The sequence below is a fragment of the Phoenix dactylifera genome, chromosome 1, assembly GCF_009389715.1.
Source record: "Phoenix dactylifera cultivar Barhee BC4 chromosome 1, palm_55x_up_171113_PBpolish2nd_filt_p, whole genome shotgun sequence".
In the NCBI taxonomy this organism is placed as follows: Eukaryota; Viridiplantae; Streptophyta; class Magnoliopsida; order Arecales; family Arecaceae; genus Phoenix; species Phoenix dactylifera.
In genome coordinates this window covers 19,472,450-19,492,067 of record NC_052392.1, presented here as the reverse complement: position 1 = coordinate 19,492,067, position 19,618 = coordinate 19,472,450, and the positions used below count along the sequence as shown (strand labels likewise).

The 19,618-nt window shown below is 39.0% G+C and overlaps 1 protein-coding gene across 1 annotated transcript; it reads right to left on the bottom strand.

The window, feature by feature from the left end:
• Positions 1–1,017: 1,017 nt before the first annotated feature.
• On the bottom strand, positions 1,018–17,643 carry LOC103701526 (putative glucose-6-phosphate 1-epimerase). Its single transcript, XM_008783606.4, has 9 exons — positions 17,371–17,643; positions 6,894–6,968; positions 5,285–5,341; positions 5,033–5,193; positions 4,732–4,872; positions 3,775–3,877; positions 3,603–3,702; positions 3,167–3,409; positions 1,018–1,615 (listed from the first exon to the last, which is right to left on the bottom strand). Exons 1-8 carry the CDS (start codon positions 17,461–17,463, stop codon positions 3,198–3,200), a joined length of 942 nt encoding a protein of 313 aa, XP_008781828.1. The 5' UTR covers positions 17,464–17,643; the 3' UTR covers positions 1,018–1,615; positions 3,167–3,197.
• Between the last annotated feature and the right edge of the window lie 1,975 nt (positions 17,644–19,618).

Below are 19,618 nucleotides of genomic sequence, written 5' to 3'. Positions count from 1 at the left end.
TTACACATTAGCCCCCTCTGACTTAAGCATCGGAGGGCCGGCGACGAAAACCCGGCTTTTTGTAGGTCTCCCGCAGGACGCCGCTCGCCGACGGACTGCCACCCGCCATTTCTTGCCGGAGCTCCCTCCTTCTCAGCCAGTGGTCGCCCCCGTGTCCAATTTCCAGCAACAGATTGCATATATTTAAACATGGTGACATGAATCAGTTTTATGACAAACCCCCCAAAAAGGTGTGAACGACCCCACCAATTAGCTAAAAACTTTTCCCGCCTAGCCTTTGGTTTGTAATCAAGAAAGTGCAAAAGCTGAGGTTGGTAATCTTAGGATTAAATTAGTCAGTTGATTTATGCAAAAAAAAATAATGCAGATGGTGGTACTCCCCCCAAAAAATGCTAAAACGGGAGCGTGACGGCTGCGGTAGGATCAGCCGGAGACCGCCCATGCATAGGTTAATTTAAATGCCATTTCTATGTTTTAATAAAGAGTAAAAAGAGACTACTTCGGTTCCACCAAAGCTGGAAACATGAAGTGTTAGCATCGGACCACAAGGCATGATCAATTATGAGACTGCCTTAGGTCGTACAAGAGCAGCAAAGTGATAAGGCATGCAAACTAAACTGAGGTTCGTTCCAACAAAATGAGTTATCCCTCGTACTCAAATGCCTTCAGCAGTGAAGCGTAAAGCAGACTGCAGTCTCATCTAATATTGCGCTGGCTACCCATAAAAAAACCCAGAAAGTTGCCCTGGCTAGCAATTCTGTTTGCGAATGAGTTATAATTCCTAGGATCATGCCTTCATCACAGATCGATGTAATAACATTTTAAGCCAAGCACTTACAACCCGATTAAGTAGGCAGAGCAAGTGTCGGGTCAGTGTTACAACTCAATTAACTAGGTAAAGCAAAAGTTTGAACGCTTCTGCTATCTCTGAAATGAGTATTTATCTCCAACTAAAGGGAAGTGTAAACCTCAAATCCAAACATCTCTAAGAGAGGCCATTATTGATTCAGAGTTCTGAAGATATGGTGCATAAGAATTGATTAAATTCATGATTGGGCTATCAGCTGACAATTTTGGAGGGATAGCTTTTCTGGCCATCACTTGTCTGAGTGGGACTAATAATATAGAGTTGCACGCTATCAGTTCGGATGGCACTACATCGGATAATCCACCCGAAGAACTCAGAGGTTTAATAGAAGCACCGTCACTGCTATATAACTTTCAGACCCCGGGCCAAAAGTTTTTATAGCAGAAGGCACAGAACCCCATAAAAGATTAATACATTCAGAAAAAGGGCCAGTAGACCTTTACATGCCTCTCTCATCCTCAAAAACTTGGTTTCTTGCGATGATATGCTACAAGAAACAAGCAGTAGGTCTAACATGTTTGGATTTATGTACCCTCTGGTTTGGGCTGACATTCCTTTTCTTCTTGATAGATGTGGACCACGTAAAACATGGTTGCTAGTTGCTACTATTCCACTAAAATTCTGCCTCTAGATTAGATACACCATAGCCTATAAGATGGGAAAAAGGAAAAAAGTGAATGGGCACGAAAACAGCCAGAATACCCCTGCAGGGCATTGATAAAGAGGATGCAACAGGAAGGAGAATGCCTGCAAACAAAATGATATATAAGCATGCATATAACAAATGTGCTTACAGAAAGTAATCGATTATAAAACAAAAGAATTATTTTCTAAATAAGCAAAAATAATTAAGAAAACAAAGGAAAAATAAATAAATCATTTTCAGCAGTTTTTTACTAAAACAAGTCTCTAGGGGTGATGGAGCTCAGAAGGTGGACATCACAAAATTATATGTCAGATCATGCATTTAAAGTTCAGGCCAAAATTCTGAAACCGAAGCAAAGACACCTCATTTCCAGCTGGAAGCAACCCACAGGCTGATATTACATGTCCAAAGGACAAACTATGATAAGTTCCCACAATCATTTATTTAAATATTTATTCGAATTGTAAGAAGTATTAAACATATATTATTTAAAAAAGAAGTATTAAACATATATGTGCAAGCATACATCTTTTGGAAGCTTTAAGATTTTTTTTGGAGAGAGGGAGAGGAAAAGGAGGAGGTTTGTTGGGGGGGGGGGAGTGGTGGGAAGGTGGCAAGGGAACTTCTTGTGCAGTTTAGCATTGTGAAGTTAGGTTCAGATTTGAGCTTGGATTCTTGAGATCTAATAAGATCAAATCTCCTTCATAGGGTATCAAGTTTCAAACCCCAAGAAGTTCCAAATATTTCCAAACCCTCGCCGATCAGAATCATAGACCAATGGTCTTTATGCGTTATTCTCATATACATCTACCATAGTTAAAAAGAAAGTCTTGCAATTATTCCGTAAAGAATATAAATTAATAATTTTTTACTTCTTTAGATTGTCATTTATTTTATCAAGTGAAACAATATATTACACTCTAAATTAGTGCACAACATGCATTTTAACATTTTATTTTTAATTTAAAAATTTCTACGTAAGTATAGCCTGAAACAATCCAAACTATACAATCAGAGGTTCAACAAAAGCAAACACCCGAAGATCTCAAAGAGCACAATATGCTTAAATGATTTCTAAAGTAGTTTCGACTTTTTTATTGTCTTTTTCTAATTTTAATTTAAACCTTTTCTTCTTCATGCTTTTGATTGAAAATCCAAAAGGCAAACATGGAACTCCAGAAACCACTGAAAACAAAATCTAGTCAGCCCAACTGAATCTCAGACTAAGATTTCTCCTAAAATAATAAATCACAATAACACAACTATAAATTGATGTTGAAATCAAATATGTCCTGTCATATTGGTTCTGTGGTTGGCGTCATTTCAAAACTCAGCTATGTTAAGTACATGCAACGATGTAATAGAAAAATATCTTCTATCTGGAAGGTTTAGAATCCAAAATCCTTACCGATGGTTAGAAACAAATAGGTTCATGAAAACTTCTCAAACACTTGTCTAATGGAAACAGCGAATGGTCTCCTATACTTTCAATTGTCTTATCTTGATGATTTAAGACTTGGTGCAGTGAAGTGCCAAGCCAATCATACATCATAAGGCCATCCATGCTTAAGTACTAGAAATTGGAATACCAGTGAATGAGCCTTCAAATACAATAATCTAACAGTACTCTACGACTAGGATATGGAACATACCTTTATAGGATGTACACAGTAGGACAACCTCTCAACCTTGAAGAACTTTCTGAGGATCCAACTGCCCACTACAGTAACTGGAAGGAACAGTAGATAGCTCTTGTGTTCCTTTCCATTCCTGACCAGGCTTCAGAGTGATGGGCTTCTCAATGGCTGCCGCCTCCACGCAAAGCATATGTTTATACTCATCATACCCAAAATCCGCCAGGGCTTTGGCTTTCTTGTCCCAAGGATTCCATACCACTGCATGGAGGAAAAAGGATATGCCACCAAGGACTTCATTATAAAAAAGATTCTACTGATTCTGATTTCAGTTATTCATTTCCCTAGAATTCTTGATGCAAGCAGTAAATATGATGGGAATTGTCCAAGGTTCAAAGAAGATAGTCAGAAGATAATGGAAAAAAAAGGAAATAGAAACTAATATCAAACTCACCAGCATCAGGAAGACCGTCTTTTAGCAAAACAAATGTGCTTTTCTTTTCATGATCCAGAATAGCAATCTTCATTGGCGTGCTCAAATATATTTTCTCCACCTTTTTTGAACAAGAGCATTAATATTTAATGTCCAACTATAACAGTCTATATGACTATGCTGATTTACTTACTTCAGATTCAAATGTAAGTGCATCTCCTTGTTCTGTGAAGCGCTGCTTCTCCTTCAAGTTGTCAAGGTAATCCAGTGTCTCCAATCCTTCTACCCGCACTTCACTGGAACATTTACTTGAAATTCAGGTCCAGGAAAGTGGGCAGGAAAAAAAAATAAAGGATGACTGGAGTGTATGTTGCCACTTGCCAAAACTAAATATGACATCAGATCTAGCCCTAAATAGAACTACTTGACTAATGAGGATTCGTAAAGACAACCCAACATAATTTAAAAGAGGCTTGGTGGTTAGAATTATGATAATTATTTGTTGTTAAACAAGCATAACAGAATGACTAAGCATATCTAATTGTACAAAATAATAAAAACCTATGGTCAAAGATTTTTTTTTTTTTTTTTTGACTGGACAAATTCTGATTGATCTAAGAAAAATTAACAAACATCTGGCCAGATATTTATCTTATTTATATATCTAAATTGGTATGAGGATAGAGAGAGTCAAACAATGCATAAAATGTTTCTTAAAATACATGGCAAACTAGTTACAATAGAAATTTAATGGTGCTTAGTCTTCAGAAACATATAATTATTCTGGACATATACAGATATTGTATTTATATCCAAAATCTAGAGTGTAACCATTGTCCATGTTGGTTGGTGAACTTTGTGTATTCAGCTGCACGGTGTGCATGTGCATGTGCGCAGGTAATCAACTGCCACTAACACTTGAGACCTCATTCTTTCCAACCCATTACACACACACACATTAATATTAAAAACATATCAAGTCCAAAAAACCTACAATTTTTCATTCCTTTTCCTCTATTTTTCCCTATGCAAGAAATTCTGTATTGCTCAGAATTGTGAATGCTCATATGATTAGACTACTAATGGATACAGATTTATAAAATATAATGAAAAAACATATGAGAAACTTAGCAAAATTTGTCTGACAAACCTGATGTCAGAGACAGAAAAGTAAGTCTGAAATGCAAATGTAAATGAGAATGGTCTTCCATCAGTATTGGTGTTTCTTATGCGTGATGTCAGTATCAGAGCTCCTCCACGAGCCAGAGCAACTCTTAGACGAAATTCATAACTGCAATGATAGAAAGTACACAGTAATGGTTCAGCCAAGCATAGAAGGAGTGCAGTAAAAGAAACTAACAAAAAGAAAATGTAGACAGACACAGTACTGATAGCTTGCATATAACTTATTAAGGAAAAATATCTGAAGAAGTCAATCTGCATATAGCAACCTGTGAGGCCAGATCTTTGTGTCTTTGTCAGATGGCTTGAGGATTAAATCGACAAAAGTTTTAGTGACACTGTGTGCTGGAAAAGTTGGTGGGTTAGTGTCAATACTCCAAAACCTGTTCCTGGCAAACCCATGTAGTTCAAGAGCTCCATGGCTCCCAAACTGCATGATCAGAGCATTTTTGGGTGACAATGATGATGAAAGTACAGATGAGGTGTAATTAGATAAAAAATAGATGATAAGATAGTCATACTTGAGGAAAGCATATTGGGATACCCCCACGTATTGCTTTTGGAAGCTTGAAGGTAGCCTATAAAGAATAAAAAAAGGGGAAGTTAGACAAGGACATTAGATGACCAGAGCAAGATTAAGGTCAAACTTAGTTAACGAAATCACTAAACATAAGATGAACATCTCCCATCCATTGATTTACATCTACTTAAGCACATGCTGTGCCAAGAAACACTTTCGTTGAATTAATTCACTATGAATAAGGGATAATATTGGCTGCATTCAAACCCGTCGGGTGTGAGCCGCCGTTGTACCAAAAAAAAAAAGAGGATAATATCCCAACATTCTGAGAGACAGATGTTACATCTCTCTGACTTTAATGACCATAGCTAATGAGCCTCATAACAAGGTATTGTATGTACAATGAAAGTTCATGCACTTGGTTCCCATGATGGCAGCAAGATAACAAATGAAACACAAAAATATCTTGGGAAGGGTACAAAGCACATAAACAATTCGAACATGATTTAAATGAAAAGGAAACGTCCTCATTGTTTCATGGTCAAATCCTTCAAACCAGAGGATTATAGTGTCATGCAATTGGAAGTTGCAAGGAGACAGGCTCTAAATAGGGATATCATACTGACATAAAGAGAAGGAAAAACAGTAACCTTTCAGGCTTAAGATGTAAAAAATTGATATATGCAATTACAAAAAAAAAATCTAAAAGATGAAAGAAGAGAATAAGAAGTCCATAACAAAAACAAAGAGATTCAAAATATACATAGGGCAGGGTTCAGAATGGAAAAGAAAGGACAGTCATTTAAAAGAAAAAAGACTTCAAAGCATACAGTTGAAGCCTTGAAGGAGATACCAAAATAGATAGAAGACAGTGATACAGATATCGCTCATGCTCATGGAACATAGCCTCCAAAAGGTCCATGACATTCACCCCAAAATAGACAAGAGTCTATTAACCAATATTATTTAATCTCCATGCCGAACTTGAGATGACATCTCCACATAAAACTTAAGTGTAACCTCAAAAATAATAAAGTTAAGCAGTATAAATCCCTAGAGAAACTGAACCATAATAGTTGTAAAAAGCATGAATGGGCATGGAAGCAACTCTAGGACATTCGAGTACACAAGCAGCAAATGATGAAACTAGAACGTCATAGCAAGCAAGAGTGCTTAAGAAGTGTTTGAGTAGAATATATTTACAGCAAGCACAGTCATAACAGTCATCCACGTAGGCAGCATTATAGAAATGAACATGTGCTAGGTGGGCAGTTTAACTCCCAAAACCTCGAGTCAACTCAAGGATTCTAGTGGGGAAGCACCTGGTATCCTGTGGGTGCCATCCATTACCTTTTCACATTTCCTGCTTACCGTGCGTTCCTTTTAAGAGAAAAGTATTTCAACTAATATTGCATTATTTTTTGATAAGAACTAGTTCGTTATTATAGCAAATTAGCAACGGTATTTGCATATGGAGGATAACCTGAAAACTTTGCCCTTATCCTGACGATACTATAAATGACCAGGATCATTTGTATATATGTCATCTTGCAGGACTTTCATGCTTCTATATTCCAGTCCTTGGAAAAGATAAGAATCAACTTTGGTACCTTACTGCTGACAAAAAGCAACTCCTCGCCATAGATATTTTTCCATGATGTTACTTGACCTCCATACAGATACACCTGCAAAAACACAAATGGATATGCATACAACAGTACATCGGCTACCGGCATCCACAAATGAACAACTTTTGAATTGCTATTTTATCAGGAAGTTGACATGGATCTAAATCATGCAAATAAGATAAGTCATAAATAAATAACCCATAGTTGAGAGATTTGAGCACAAAGCAAAAAGGCATGAATAAGGGGTCATCCAAGTTATGAAAAATACTCAACAAGGCAAATGGAATCAGGATAGAGACCAGCAAGCACCGTTTTAAAGAATACTAGCATAGGTTGCACAACAACAAAGTGATCGGTATTAAACACTGAATTATAGTATATAAACATTCACCTTTACAAGGGCTTTATTAAGTAAATGTAAGCTCTAAGCCATTAAATGTTCCAGTTAATGGAGACAAGAAACATGTACTTACATAGTGTACATAATAATATAAGATTAAGATTAATTTGGCATGTGAAACAAACTCATGGAAACTCTTATATTCTAATTTTTACATATTATTTCATCTCCCTGTATATAAGTAACTCACATATTTAGTGGACATGATCGATTCAAGAGAAAGATTATTTGATGGATGAACATGATCCAATCAATCAATGAAATATTTGGGCTTCTACTTCTTGACATTCTTTATTAACATGAAATGCCAATTAAACTCCCATCAGAAGTAGTATAACCGGTTTTAAGAAATACAGACATGCAATTCTTGTATATTGAATTTTTTGAAGACACAATTATATTAAGGCGGTGAAAAGCATTAGGTACAGTTTTCATCAGCCAAGTGATTTGTGAGTTTTAGCTGGCCCATGCCAAAACGATCAGCAATAAGAATTATCTCTTTAGACAAGCCATAAATGAAACCATTAGAAATATTCAATAAGATGTGATATTGTTCAATTTGCAAAAATGAAATATAGTCTTAGAATAGAACAAGATTAAATGTTCGGTTGTAATTACAAAGGATGGATCAGAAGATAAAGGCTTGTGTATCAGCTGAAGTATAGAACATAAACAAAGTATGGAACATGACTTGGAAATGGAAATGGAAATGAGGGTACTATGAGTCGGTTATCAGTTTTGGGATTAAAAAAATGGAGAGATAGATATAGCAGACAGATAAAGAGGAGACACACTTCCAGGAATGTCATGTGATTGAACCATTCCTTGGCAGCTTAAAGGAAGACTAAGTAAAGAAAGCTTTAAAAATGATCATAAAGCCTAACATGTATGGGATTAAAAAAGTGCTGGTAATGTTGAGGGTCTAGGCATATTTAATGAGTATGAGCTGCAAATCTAGGGAGGTGACATATATATTAGAGAAGGCACGGAAGTTGCATTTATTAAGTGATGCAGAAATGACAGAAACAGTTTGGGCATGTGCAATAAAGATCTTTTGAGGCGGCCCAGCAATTATTTCAAAGGGACATAGAAAAAGAGCCAAGGAGGGAAAAATCCTAAGTTAAAGTGGATGGAAGTTGCGAGAAAGGATCAAGAAATCCGGTAATAACACCAGAGGCAACTCAAATAGTTATGGTGACAAGGATGAAACTGTTGACTATTTTGGACTTTGCTCCAAATAGTGGCTTTGAGAGGGACCTATTTGCAAAATGACATTTCATTATATAAAAGGTACATGTTACCTCTTTTCCCGTGGGATGAAGGGTTTTGTTTTGGTTTTAGGTTGAAAGGGTTTTTTCAGCCGCCGCCGCTCCCATCTTCTTCCTCCCGTGCGCTCTCGGTCTCTTGGCAACATCTGACTTGGGTTCCCTTCTGTCTTCATTCGCTGGAGGCGTTCTTCCTTCTTCCCTTCTTCAGCCGTGGCTTCTTCCTGTGACTTCCCTGTTTCCGTGAGCCCCTTTCTTCTTTGCTGTTCACAGAAATTGCAACAAGGGAAGGTATGGTTTTGATACTCATTTGATCTACCATTGGAGCCGTAGAAAGGTTGATTTGCATACTACACTTTTGATCTATCATTGTGGCTGCAGAAGGGTGATCCGATCAGGTTGTTTCTTGCTTTATATTTGGTTTTATATTGCCTCCTATTGTGATCATTTGGCAGTCCATATTTTGGGCTCTTATGTATCTATGCTTGTACCCTATTGGGAAGATTGATATAGTGGATTGTTCCTCCTTCCCGTGGATGTAGGCACTTGCTGCCGAACCACGTAAATTTGGTGTCTTTGTGCTTATCTGTTCATGCCTGTGATGTGTTTGATGGAATGCCTGAATGAGACCAATTGTTAATTGGTAAGCCGGATACAGTGAGTTTTGTGCCCATTAATCCCAACAATTGGTATCAGAGCTATGGCTACTGTTGGGCAACAAAATTCATCTAGGGCTAACGATTCGGCTTCTGTTTCACATTCCACTATCATAAGGCATGAAGTGGCTGTATTTGATGGCACAGGGGACTTCTCACTATGGAAGGTAAGAATGAAATACCTGTTGGTTAAGGAGGGTGTAGCAAAAGCCCTCAAGGGTATGGATGCAATCCCAGGAGATAATGAGGCTGTCAAAGAAGAGATTAATGAGAGAGCACTAGGAACTTTGTTTTCGGGTTTGAGTGATAAAGTCCTGCGAAATGTTGTGGATCTTGATACAGCTAAGGGAGTATGGGAAAAATTGGAGAGTCTATATATGGCAAAATCCCTTACTAATAGATTGTATTTGAGGGGAAAGTTGCACACATTTCGTATGGCAGAAGGGACTTCACTCAAAGATCACTTGGATGAGTATAATAAGCTCCTACTTGATTTATCAAATATTGGTGTTGAAGTAGATGAAGAAGACAAGGCTTTGATCCTCATCTACTCATTGCCTAAGTCCTTTGAGCATATTACTACTACTATGCTCCATGGAAAAGAGACAATAAGTCTTGAAGAGGTAGAAGCTACTTTGTTATCCAATGAGCTTAGATTGAAAGTACAGCTACAACATCAAGTTCAGACTCCAGCTCAAGGACTTATAGTTAGAGGTAGAGATGAGCAGAAGAAAGGTGGACAAGGTAGAAGCAAATCCAAAATCAGATCAAAGTCTAGGTCTAGAAGACCAGGTGTTTGTCACTATTGTAAGAAACCAGGCCACTGGAAATCAGAATGTAGACTACTACAGTCTAAGAAAGAGAGGGAACAAAAGGATAAAGGAACCGTCTCAGACTCGGCAACGGTTGCAGTTTCATCAGCAGGTCACAACAGTAATGATAATGATGCAGTATTTACAGCTGCTTGCAGTGTCAGTCATCCTGATACTTGGATTGTGGACTCTGGAGCATCTTTCCACATGACACCTCATAAGGAATGGTTCTCTTCTTTTAGATCATGTGAGGGGGGCACTGTTCTTTTTGGAGATGATGGTATTTGTAAAGTGGAAGGTGTTGGTACAGTTCAAATTAAATCTAATGCAAACACTGTGGTGACCTTGGACGATGTCAGATATGTTCCTCAACTAAAGAGAAACCTTCTCTCAGTACATGTTTTCGATAGTGCAGGTTTCGAGGGCAGATGGGGTAGAGGATCAATAACTATCAATAAAGGAGTATTGACTTTATTGAAAGGAAAATTGTGTGGGACCCTTTACTATTTGGATGGTAGTACAATAGTTGGACAGGCTTCAGCAGTGCAGTCTTCTACTGAGCAGTTGACACACCTGTGGCATCAGAGATTGGGCCACATCTCAGATAAAGGTTTACAGGAGCTGAGCAAACGTGGTTTGCTAAGTGGTCAGAAGGTTGGTGCACTTGGATTCTGTGAGCATTGTGTGTTCGAAAAACAACACAGGGTCAGCTTTTCTACAGGCGTGCACAGGACAGCTGGTATATTAGATTATATTCATTCTGACCTATGGGGACCAGCCCCAATTACATCCAAGGGTGGATCTAGGTATTTACTCACTTTTATTGATGACTACTCCCGCAAAGTCTGGATATACACTATCAGAAATAAGAGTGATGTATTTGACACATTTAAGAAGTGGAAGGCTATGGTCGAGAGGCATACTGATAGGAAGTTGAAAACCTTCCGAACTGACAATGGATTAGAATTCTGTTCTACTGAGTTTAATGACTTTTGCAAATTAGAGGGTATTGTCAGACATAGAACCACAGTGGGTACACCTCAACAGAATGGTGTGGCAGAACGCATGAATCGCACACTAATTGAGAGAGTCAGATCTATGCTATCTAGTTCTGGATTAACTAGAGATTTTTGGGCAGAGGCCTCTCACACAGCCTGCTACATTATAAACCGATCTCCAGCATTAGCATTGGGCATGAAAACTCCGGAAGAAATGTGGACAGGAAAACCTGCAGACTATTCAGTACTCAGAGTCTTTGGGTGTCCAGCTTATGCACATGTAAGAGATGGAAAGTTGGACCCTAGGGCTAAGAAGTGCGTATTTCTAGGATACGCATCTGGGGTAAAAGGCTACAGATTATGGTGCACAGAGCCTGGATCCCAAGGTTTTTTAGTCAGTAGGGATGTGACATTTCATGAGATAGCTACTCCTTTAAGGCAGCTACAGCCAAGTTCTTCTGAGAGAGATCAGGGTCAGGATCAGATAAATAGGACTGTTATGAATATTGATCAGACTATCAGATCACAGCAGCAGGCAAATGAAGATACTTTAATTCTGAATGAGCAGCAACAGCAGACAAATGCAGAGATACAGACTCAGGAGGAGGTTACCATGGAAGGTCAGGATCAGATTGATAGCATTGCCACTCGTAGACCCAGGCGTCAGATCAGAACACCACAAAGGTATGGTTTTGAGGATTCAGCTTGTGCTGGGTTAGTTTATTATGCTCTGAGCATTGCAGACACTATTGGTGATGAGCCGACCACATATCAGGAGGCTATTAGTTGTCCGCAGGCTGAACAATGGACCATGGCTATGGTTGAAGAATTACAATCTTTAGAGAAGAATCAGACTTGGAAATTAGTCAGATTACCAGAGGGCAAGAAGGCAATAGGCTGCAAATGGATCTTCAAGAATAAAGAGGGAGCCAGTCATCAGGATTTAAGATATAAGGCCAGGTTAGTAGCTAAGGGCTATTGTCAACGGGAGGGAATTGACTATAAGGAAATATTTTCTCCTGTAGTTAAACACTCTTCTATTCGTGTGTTGCTTGCCTTAGTTGTTTCTCAGAATTTAGAGCTGGAACAGCTAGATGTTAAAACAGCTTTTCTTCACGGTGATTTAGAGGAACAGATTTATATGCAACAACCACCTGGTTTTGAGGTTCCAGACAAGGAAGATCATGTATGTTTGCTCAAGAGATCATTATATGGTCTCAAGCAGTCTCCAAGACAGTGGTATCGCAAATTTGATAAGTTTATAGTCGACCATGGATACAACAGATCTCCATATGACAGTTGCGTATATCACCAGCGGTTTTCAGATGGATCCTTTTGTTACTTATTACTGTATGTGGATGATATGATGATAGCAGCCAAGGATATATCAATCATCCAAAATCTGAAAGCTGAGCTCAGTACTGCATTTGAGATGAAGGATCTTGGACCGGCAAAGAAAATACTTGGGATGGAGATCAGTCGTGACAGGCAGTTGGGTAGACTTTTTCTTACTCAGCATGGATATATTAAGAAAGTCTTGGATAGATTTGGTATGTCCACAGTCAAGCCAGTCACTACTCCTTTTGCCAGTCATTTCAAATTATCTGCCACACTCTGTCCCCAGACTGAGGATGAGGAGAGATATATGTCCAGAGTGCCATATGCAAGTGCAGTAGGTAGCATCATGTATGCAATGGTCTGCACTTGATCTGATATTTCACAGGCAGTAAGCGTAGTAAGCAGATACATGGATAAGCCTGGAAAGGCTCACTGGTCAGCTGTGAAATGGATACTTAGATATCTAAAAGGCACTTCCAATTTGGGATTGGTATTCTCCGCACAGAGTAATTGCACTATTACAGGATTTTCTGATTCAGATTATGCTAGTGATTTGGACAGGAGGAGGTCGTTAACCGGATATGTATTTACTCTCTCTGGTTGTGCAGTCAGTTGGAAGGCTACTTTGCAGCCTACAGTTGCTTTGTCTACTATAGAAGCAGAGTATATGGCGTTGACAGAGGCAGCAAAGGAAGCTATTTGGTTAAGAGGACTAGTACAGGATTTGGGTCTCGAGCAGGACCGTTTGGATATTAATTGTGACAGTCAAAGTGCTTTGCATCTTGCCAGAGATCAGATGTATCACGAACGCACTAAGCATATAGATGTCAGGTATCACTTCATCAGAGATTTGGTGGAGAATGGTGATGTCCGGATTCAGAAAATCTACACTGCTCATAATCCGGCTGATATGTTCACTAAACCAATCACAGCAGTTAAGTTCAGGACTTTCCTGAACTTGATTGGTGTGAGCACTTGTTAATGCCCTTCCGGGCTTGTGGTGAGGAGGAGGTTATTTTATCAATCCATATTTGATGATAGGTACATAATTTGTCGCAAGGAGGAGGATTGTTGACTATTTTGGACTTTGCTCCAAATAGTGGCTTTGAGAGGGACCTATTTGCAAAATGACATTTCATTATATAAAAGGTACATGTTACCTCTTTTCCCGTGGGATGAAGGGTTTTGTTTTGGTTTTAGGTTGAAAGGGTTTTTTCAGCCGCCGCCGCTCCCATCTTCTTCCTCCCGTGCGCTCTCGGTCTCTTGGCAACATCTGACTTGGGTTCCCTTCTGTCTTCATTCGCTGGAGGCGTTCTTCCTTCTTCCCTTCTTCAGCCGTGGCTTCTTCCTGTGACTTCCCTGTTTCCGTGAGCCCCTTTCTTCTTTGCTGTTCACAGAAATTGCAACAAGGGAAGGTATGGTTTTGATACTCATTTGATCTACCATTGGAGCCGTAGAAAGGTTGATTTGCATACTACACTTTTGATCTATCATTGTGGCTGCAGAAGGGTGATCCGATCAGGTTGTTTCTTGCTTTATATTTGGTTTTATATTGCCTCCTATTGTGATCATTTGGCAGTCCATATTTTGGGCTCTTATGTATCTATGCTTGTACCCTATTGGGAAGATTGATATAGTGGATTGTTCCTCCTTCCCGTGGATGTAGGCACTTGCTGCCGAACCACGTAAATTTGGTGTCTTTGTGCTTATCTGTTCATGCCTGTGATGTGTTTGATGGAATGCCTGAATGAGACCAATTGTTAATTGGTAAGCCGGATACAGTGAGTTTTGTGCCCATTAATCCCAACAGAAACAATAAAGTAAACTTGAAGCGAGAAAATAAAATGGGATACACTTAGGTAGCAGGGATGGTTGCAAGGTGAATCATCCAATATTCTCATGGCAAATATAACACAATTGTTTAGAGATCTAGCAGCAAAAATGACGTAAGTAGCAAGGGCCCTTCTTTTGCACATATCCAATTTTTCCAATCTATAGTAAAACAAAACTACGGAAGATAGTTAAAGGTACTTGTTATAGTAATAATCTATAACCGAATAACATCATTTTTGGATTTAAATTATGAAAATTTGGAGAACTTAAAATCAAGGATGATACAGATCTTAGACATTCTAAACACATGAGAGTACTTTTATGTGGATTGAATATAACAAGGAAGAGTGATTTCTTGTGTGGAACATAGTATTAGGCCACAGCTCAGTGAAAATTGAACTAAAAAGTCTGTTGAACAATGAACACATATACCGTTTACATGATCGACATTATCTGTGTGGACTATGATCGCTCAGATTCAACCACATCGTAGACAATAGATTGCTCTGACCTTTCAAGTAAAAATTTTTCAACCATAAACTGCAGGCATAATTATAACAAATAGTAGTGCTTTGACTAGCCAATCTGTCATGTGCTAGCTTGGATGCAACCTACTATCAAAATATAGCATCCTCTTCGACATTTCAATGAGAAAATTTTCAAATCACAAAAATAAAAAAATTGTCATTGAAGTTCCATAGAATAATTTATCTATAGTTTCTAAAGATCATCTACATTCTAAACCACTAATCTACCAAAATAAAAATGCAAAGACAAGGAATGCCCTTTAAAAAGGAAGAAAATAATCTTCCAAATTGTCTAATGATGTGACTAGCTGAAGCACCAAAACTGCTTGGAACAACATAGAACCATTAAGAACATATTTAACCTATGCAAACATCCCTAACCTTCCCTCTTTTACCATCTCTCAGAATTTTCTGATAAACTCTTAAGATGGTATCCTCGAGCCCGTCAAAACCAGTTACGTTTCTACAGCAAATGCATCAATTCCTAATCATGAAACCTTACAACCCTTTGAAGTTCTGAAGATTCCTCCTGTACCAACATTTGCCAAATCTATGATCCCTGATTCAAAGCTCTTTATCAAAAAGCAACCCTGTTTCAAAACTAAAAATAATGATGAAAATTCGACAACAACAACAAGTTATCTCAGAAATATTATATGTTTTCATCAATATTGAAATATTATCTGGATATAAAGTTCTCAGTCTACAAGCTATGATAAAAACAATATTTCAGGTCCTACATGACTTTCCTATGTCATAAGAATCTATTCCATAAAGATTTTAGGACATATACATATAGCACAAAAAAGCAAATAGCCAAAAAAAAATCTAAAGGAAGTCTATATGTGGAGGAAATTACTGAAAGAAAACTAGTACTACTCTCAAGATGATGATCTAGGCACTCATAAAAGTTGTGGCAATTTTGAAAAAAAAAAATATAAAAGCAAAATAAAAGATATAGGTCATGACAACTGAACTAGATGCCTCACAAGTAATCAAGCTTAAGTCCATATGGCTAATAACATAATTATAGAAAAAAAAATAATGCCATAGTCAAATGTCAGGCTTGATAAGACTTTCAGACTAAAGCATCTCAAGGGGTTAAGTACTGCAATGTAGCAGTGCACCTTCACTGAACTAAATGCTTAGCTAATTCCTATGCCAAAGCATGTGTGTTTACGGAATATGGTGACCAAAATTAGTGAAAACTGGACTGATTCACCAGAAACAAGAAGCATAAGCTAAATCTTGCATTTCTTTCTATCTTATCATGAAATGCAAGAGAGATGTTCTTAAAGAAGAGCTCATAGAGCTATCTCCAATCTAAGACAACTTGAAAAAACAAGAGAAACAACACCAATGTGAGCGACGCACTAATCTTTTTTTCTTAATGTAAGAGAAAGTGAGCGCACAAGATGTGCCAAAACCAGACTGATTCACCAGAAACAAGAATCATAAGCTAAATATTGCATTTCTTTCTACCTTATCATGAAATGCAAGAGAGATGTGCTTAAAGAAGAGCTCATAGAGCTATCTCCAATCTAAGACAACCAGAAAAAACAAGAGAAACAACACCAATGTGAGCAACACACTAATCATTTTTTCTTAATGTAAGAGAAAGTTGGCGCACAAGATGTGTGACATGTTAAGTCTGATGTCCCACAAACCTTAAGCGATCCTGCTATAACTTTTCCCTGTTGCTATAATAAGGAATTCTTGCAAACAATATACCATAAATTGATGTCCCACAAATCTCAATCAATATACCACAAGAAAAGAAAAGCAGCATCTAGTCGGAGAGAAATCTGCATGTTAGAAAACACTGATGGTCTCTGGGCTGGATTCTAATTCAGTAAAGGTGAATAAATTGTCCACTTCAAAACAGCAGCAGCTATCCGAAGAACCATCACATCAAAACACAGAAGCACCAGCTGCAACCAGAATAGTTGCGAGCTACCAGATAAGAAGAACAAGAAGAAGAAGAAGAAAACTAGAAGATCTAGAAATAACTCGGAGAAGAGGATTTCAATAAAGACAGCTTGACGCAGTTATGTACAAACTCCCCTCCACTTTATAGGCATTCAAGTGACCGATTAATTTCATCATTAACTGATGTCTTAAAATCACCTTAAGGTTCACCACATACTAAAGAGTCCAAAACCCAATAGGGCAATTTCATCAAGAACATTTTCTTTTTTGCAAACTTATAGGAATCCGACGCCTGCAGAGCATTCTCCAGAAACTGTTTCACCACAAGATCAAGAAAAGGAATCAAATTACCTATCAAGAAAATGGAATCAAATTACCTAATCAGAGGGGTTTCTTAACATGCGCTAACCAACCACTGGCAGCAAGAAGACACTTAAATTACCGCAGAATTCCATGGATTCATCAAACAATCAGAAGAATCAACAAATTAATCTATCAAAATGGTTACAACAACATAAGATCCAGCAAGAACAGAACAGATCAAATTCTACCACCAAAAAACCACAAGAAACGATCAAGAATCCAAGTTCTTTATCCAAGAGAGATCTCCCAACTCGAACCCAAGAAAGAAAATAAACTCAGTCAAAGAAACACAAGAAATCGAAGAAAGATTCGAGAGAGGGGAGTGGAAGAAACCAGACCTCGGCCGAACACCCCTTGGCCTCCCTCAGCACGACCTTGTCGAGGCCATTGATGCCCCTGCACAGCTCCACCGATGGCATCCCCGCCGCCATCGCTCAAATCCCATAACCAGAAACGCCAATCCCAGCTTCCCGCCCTCTCCTCCTCTCTCCCTCTCTCTCGACGCCCGACCTCCAAAACCCACTGAGGAAGGCTACTGGGAGCAGGAAAAGAGAACAGAAAAGTTCTCGGAGCTCCGCTGGGGTATTTATGGAGCGTGCGAGGGTTCTCCAGCTCGGCCGTTGCCCAGCGGAATCGTATTGCGCGCGACTGCTATATAAATCAGTTGGAATTTCACGCACCAACAACGAGAATCCCCGCTACGGAACCCGCAGCCAAGACCACCCATTCTTGATTAACGGCACCAAGTTGGGTTGATCGTCGGGTGTTCCGAGAAAGCGAGTGCTATTTATTACAGGCAACGTTTTCCACACCTACGAAAGAACCTGTTGTGGGGCCAAGCTTCGGTGAGAGGGTGCACGATTGGGTGGCGTTTACCAATTATAAGTTTGGGATGCATGTCATATATTTTTAAATCGAGAAGAACCTGGCTGCAGAAGTGGGATCCACGAGAAAGCATAAAAAATAGTTTTGGAGAAGATCGCTGCCGTCCATTTTTCCTGCGGTTTTCTGATGCGGAGAAAAGGACACCACGCCACCGAAAGGTTTTCCGGTCATCCGTTTCCGGACCTCGGACGTGCTCCTGGAGTTTGTACGGTTGGATCCGGATAGAGTGAAATGGACGGTGAAGATAGCCCCACTCGTGGGGGCTCACCGCTGGGATAAACCAGTGCATCTCTTGCCTGCATTCGCGCAAACCGAGCGTCGCAGGGGACTTATATGCGGGCAGCCGGATAATAATCAGGGTCGTTCGATCGCTATCGCACGGTCAGTTCTAACTGTTCTTATCCGGACCCATCTTGCTGTGTACGACGGATCTGGGCAGCAAGGCCACGGACAAGGACCGTCCAAAAGGTGGTCTACCGTGTGATCATGGACCTAGGCCTAATCGATGGTGGGCCTTCCGCCGAAAGTTTTGTGCGAGCTCCTGTGGTCGGTCGTCTTGGGCCCCTCTCGAGATGAAGTCGAGGCAAAAAAATTATGTGCCAAAGTGTTTAAACTAGCTTCTTTTTCCTTAATTTCATCGCAAGAAAACACAAAAAAAAAAACTCCAGAACTAAACTCAGCTTCAAAAATTTATCAGTAATTTTTAATATTGCAGCGAAGAGTTGCAACCCTAGCATGCTAAACACGTATATAGAGAAGCCAATAAGCCGCAGATTGGATGGACTGGTGTGTATACAGAGGAAAAAGAGCTGCATATAGCACTCCGGAATGTATTGTTTCTTTTTTTTTTTTTAATGTGTCCATATTAAAGTTGTATGAACCATTCATTTCAGAAAAAAAAAAAAATTTGCAACCCTAGAGCTTGCCCATAGGTTCGTCGGGAGGAGTCATCGCCTTGCGTTCGGCCAGGTTATTTAGTAAGATAATAGATGATTATCATCAAGCTTAACATTAAAAATTGGCTTAACCTTTTGGTGCAGCCATGCTAAGTTGTCTCATCTCCAACAGCAAAAACTTTTTTCGTACTTTAGTGATGCAGTGTGGGCCATCCCGTTCATGTCGCATGATCTTTGCACTCCAGCCACGTTACGATGTGGATTGCCGACGTGGCTTGAAGGAGGTTCCTCATTGTTTAAGAGGAGCGAAATCAATCCATACCTAACTTTAGTTAGGATACTAGCCAAAGGAGAAAGATATATCTCGATCAGGTCCATATACAATTCATGCAGACGAAGATTCGCATGGGAAACTATATATTGTCGGTGAATTCATGAAGAGATCCAGGATCAAGACCCAAAGTTTGTCCAAAGGAAGAGTTGGTGCTAATATGGAGCCCACCTTAATCTCATCATTTAACAATTTGTTCGTGCTAATATGATGATCCTTAATCAGATGCCCCGGATTGTTGCAGTGGCTATTATCAAAACACATGCCCGAGGATGAATTCCGCAAACAGCATGTTTCAATAATGTTGCTTTTAACTGCTAAGATTGTGATGCAGGGTACTTCCACAGGAACAAAAGCGAAAAAAATTAATGGTAGAATGTTTGTTTAATTTTTTTAGATGGGTAAGTTATTTTTTTATGGATAATATTTAGGGATAATTGATCACCAGTACACTAAAATAAGAAAAAAAATCTT

Bases quoted from the DNA above. Each gene is read 5' to 3' on its own strand.
- LOC103701526 (XM_008783606.4), bottom strand. From the start codon at position 17,463: ATGGCGGCGGGGATGCCATCGGTGGAGCTGTGCAGGGGCATCAATGGC. The intron at 6,969-17,370 runs GTCTGGTTTCTT...GTGTTTTTGCAG, and splicing joins CCAAGGGGTGTTCGGCCGAG to GTGTATCTGTATGGAGGTCA. The intron at 5,342-6,893 runs GTACCAAAGTTG...TATTCTTTATAG, and splicing joins TGCTTTTTGTCAGCAGTAAG to GCTACCTTCAAGCTTCCAAA.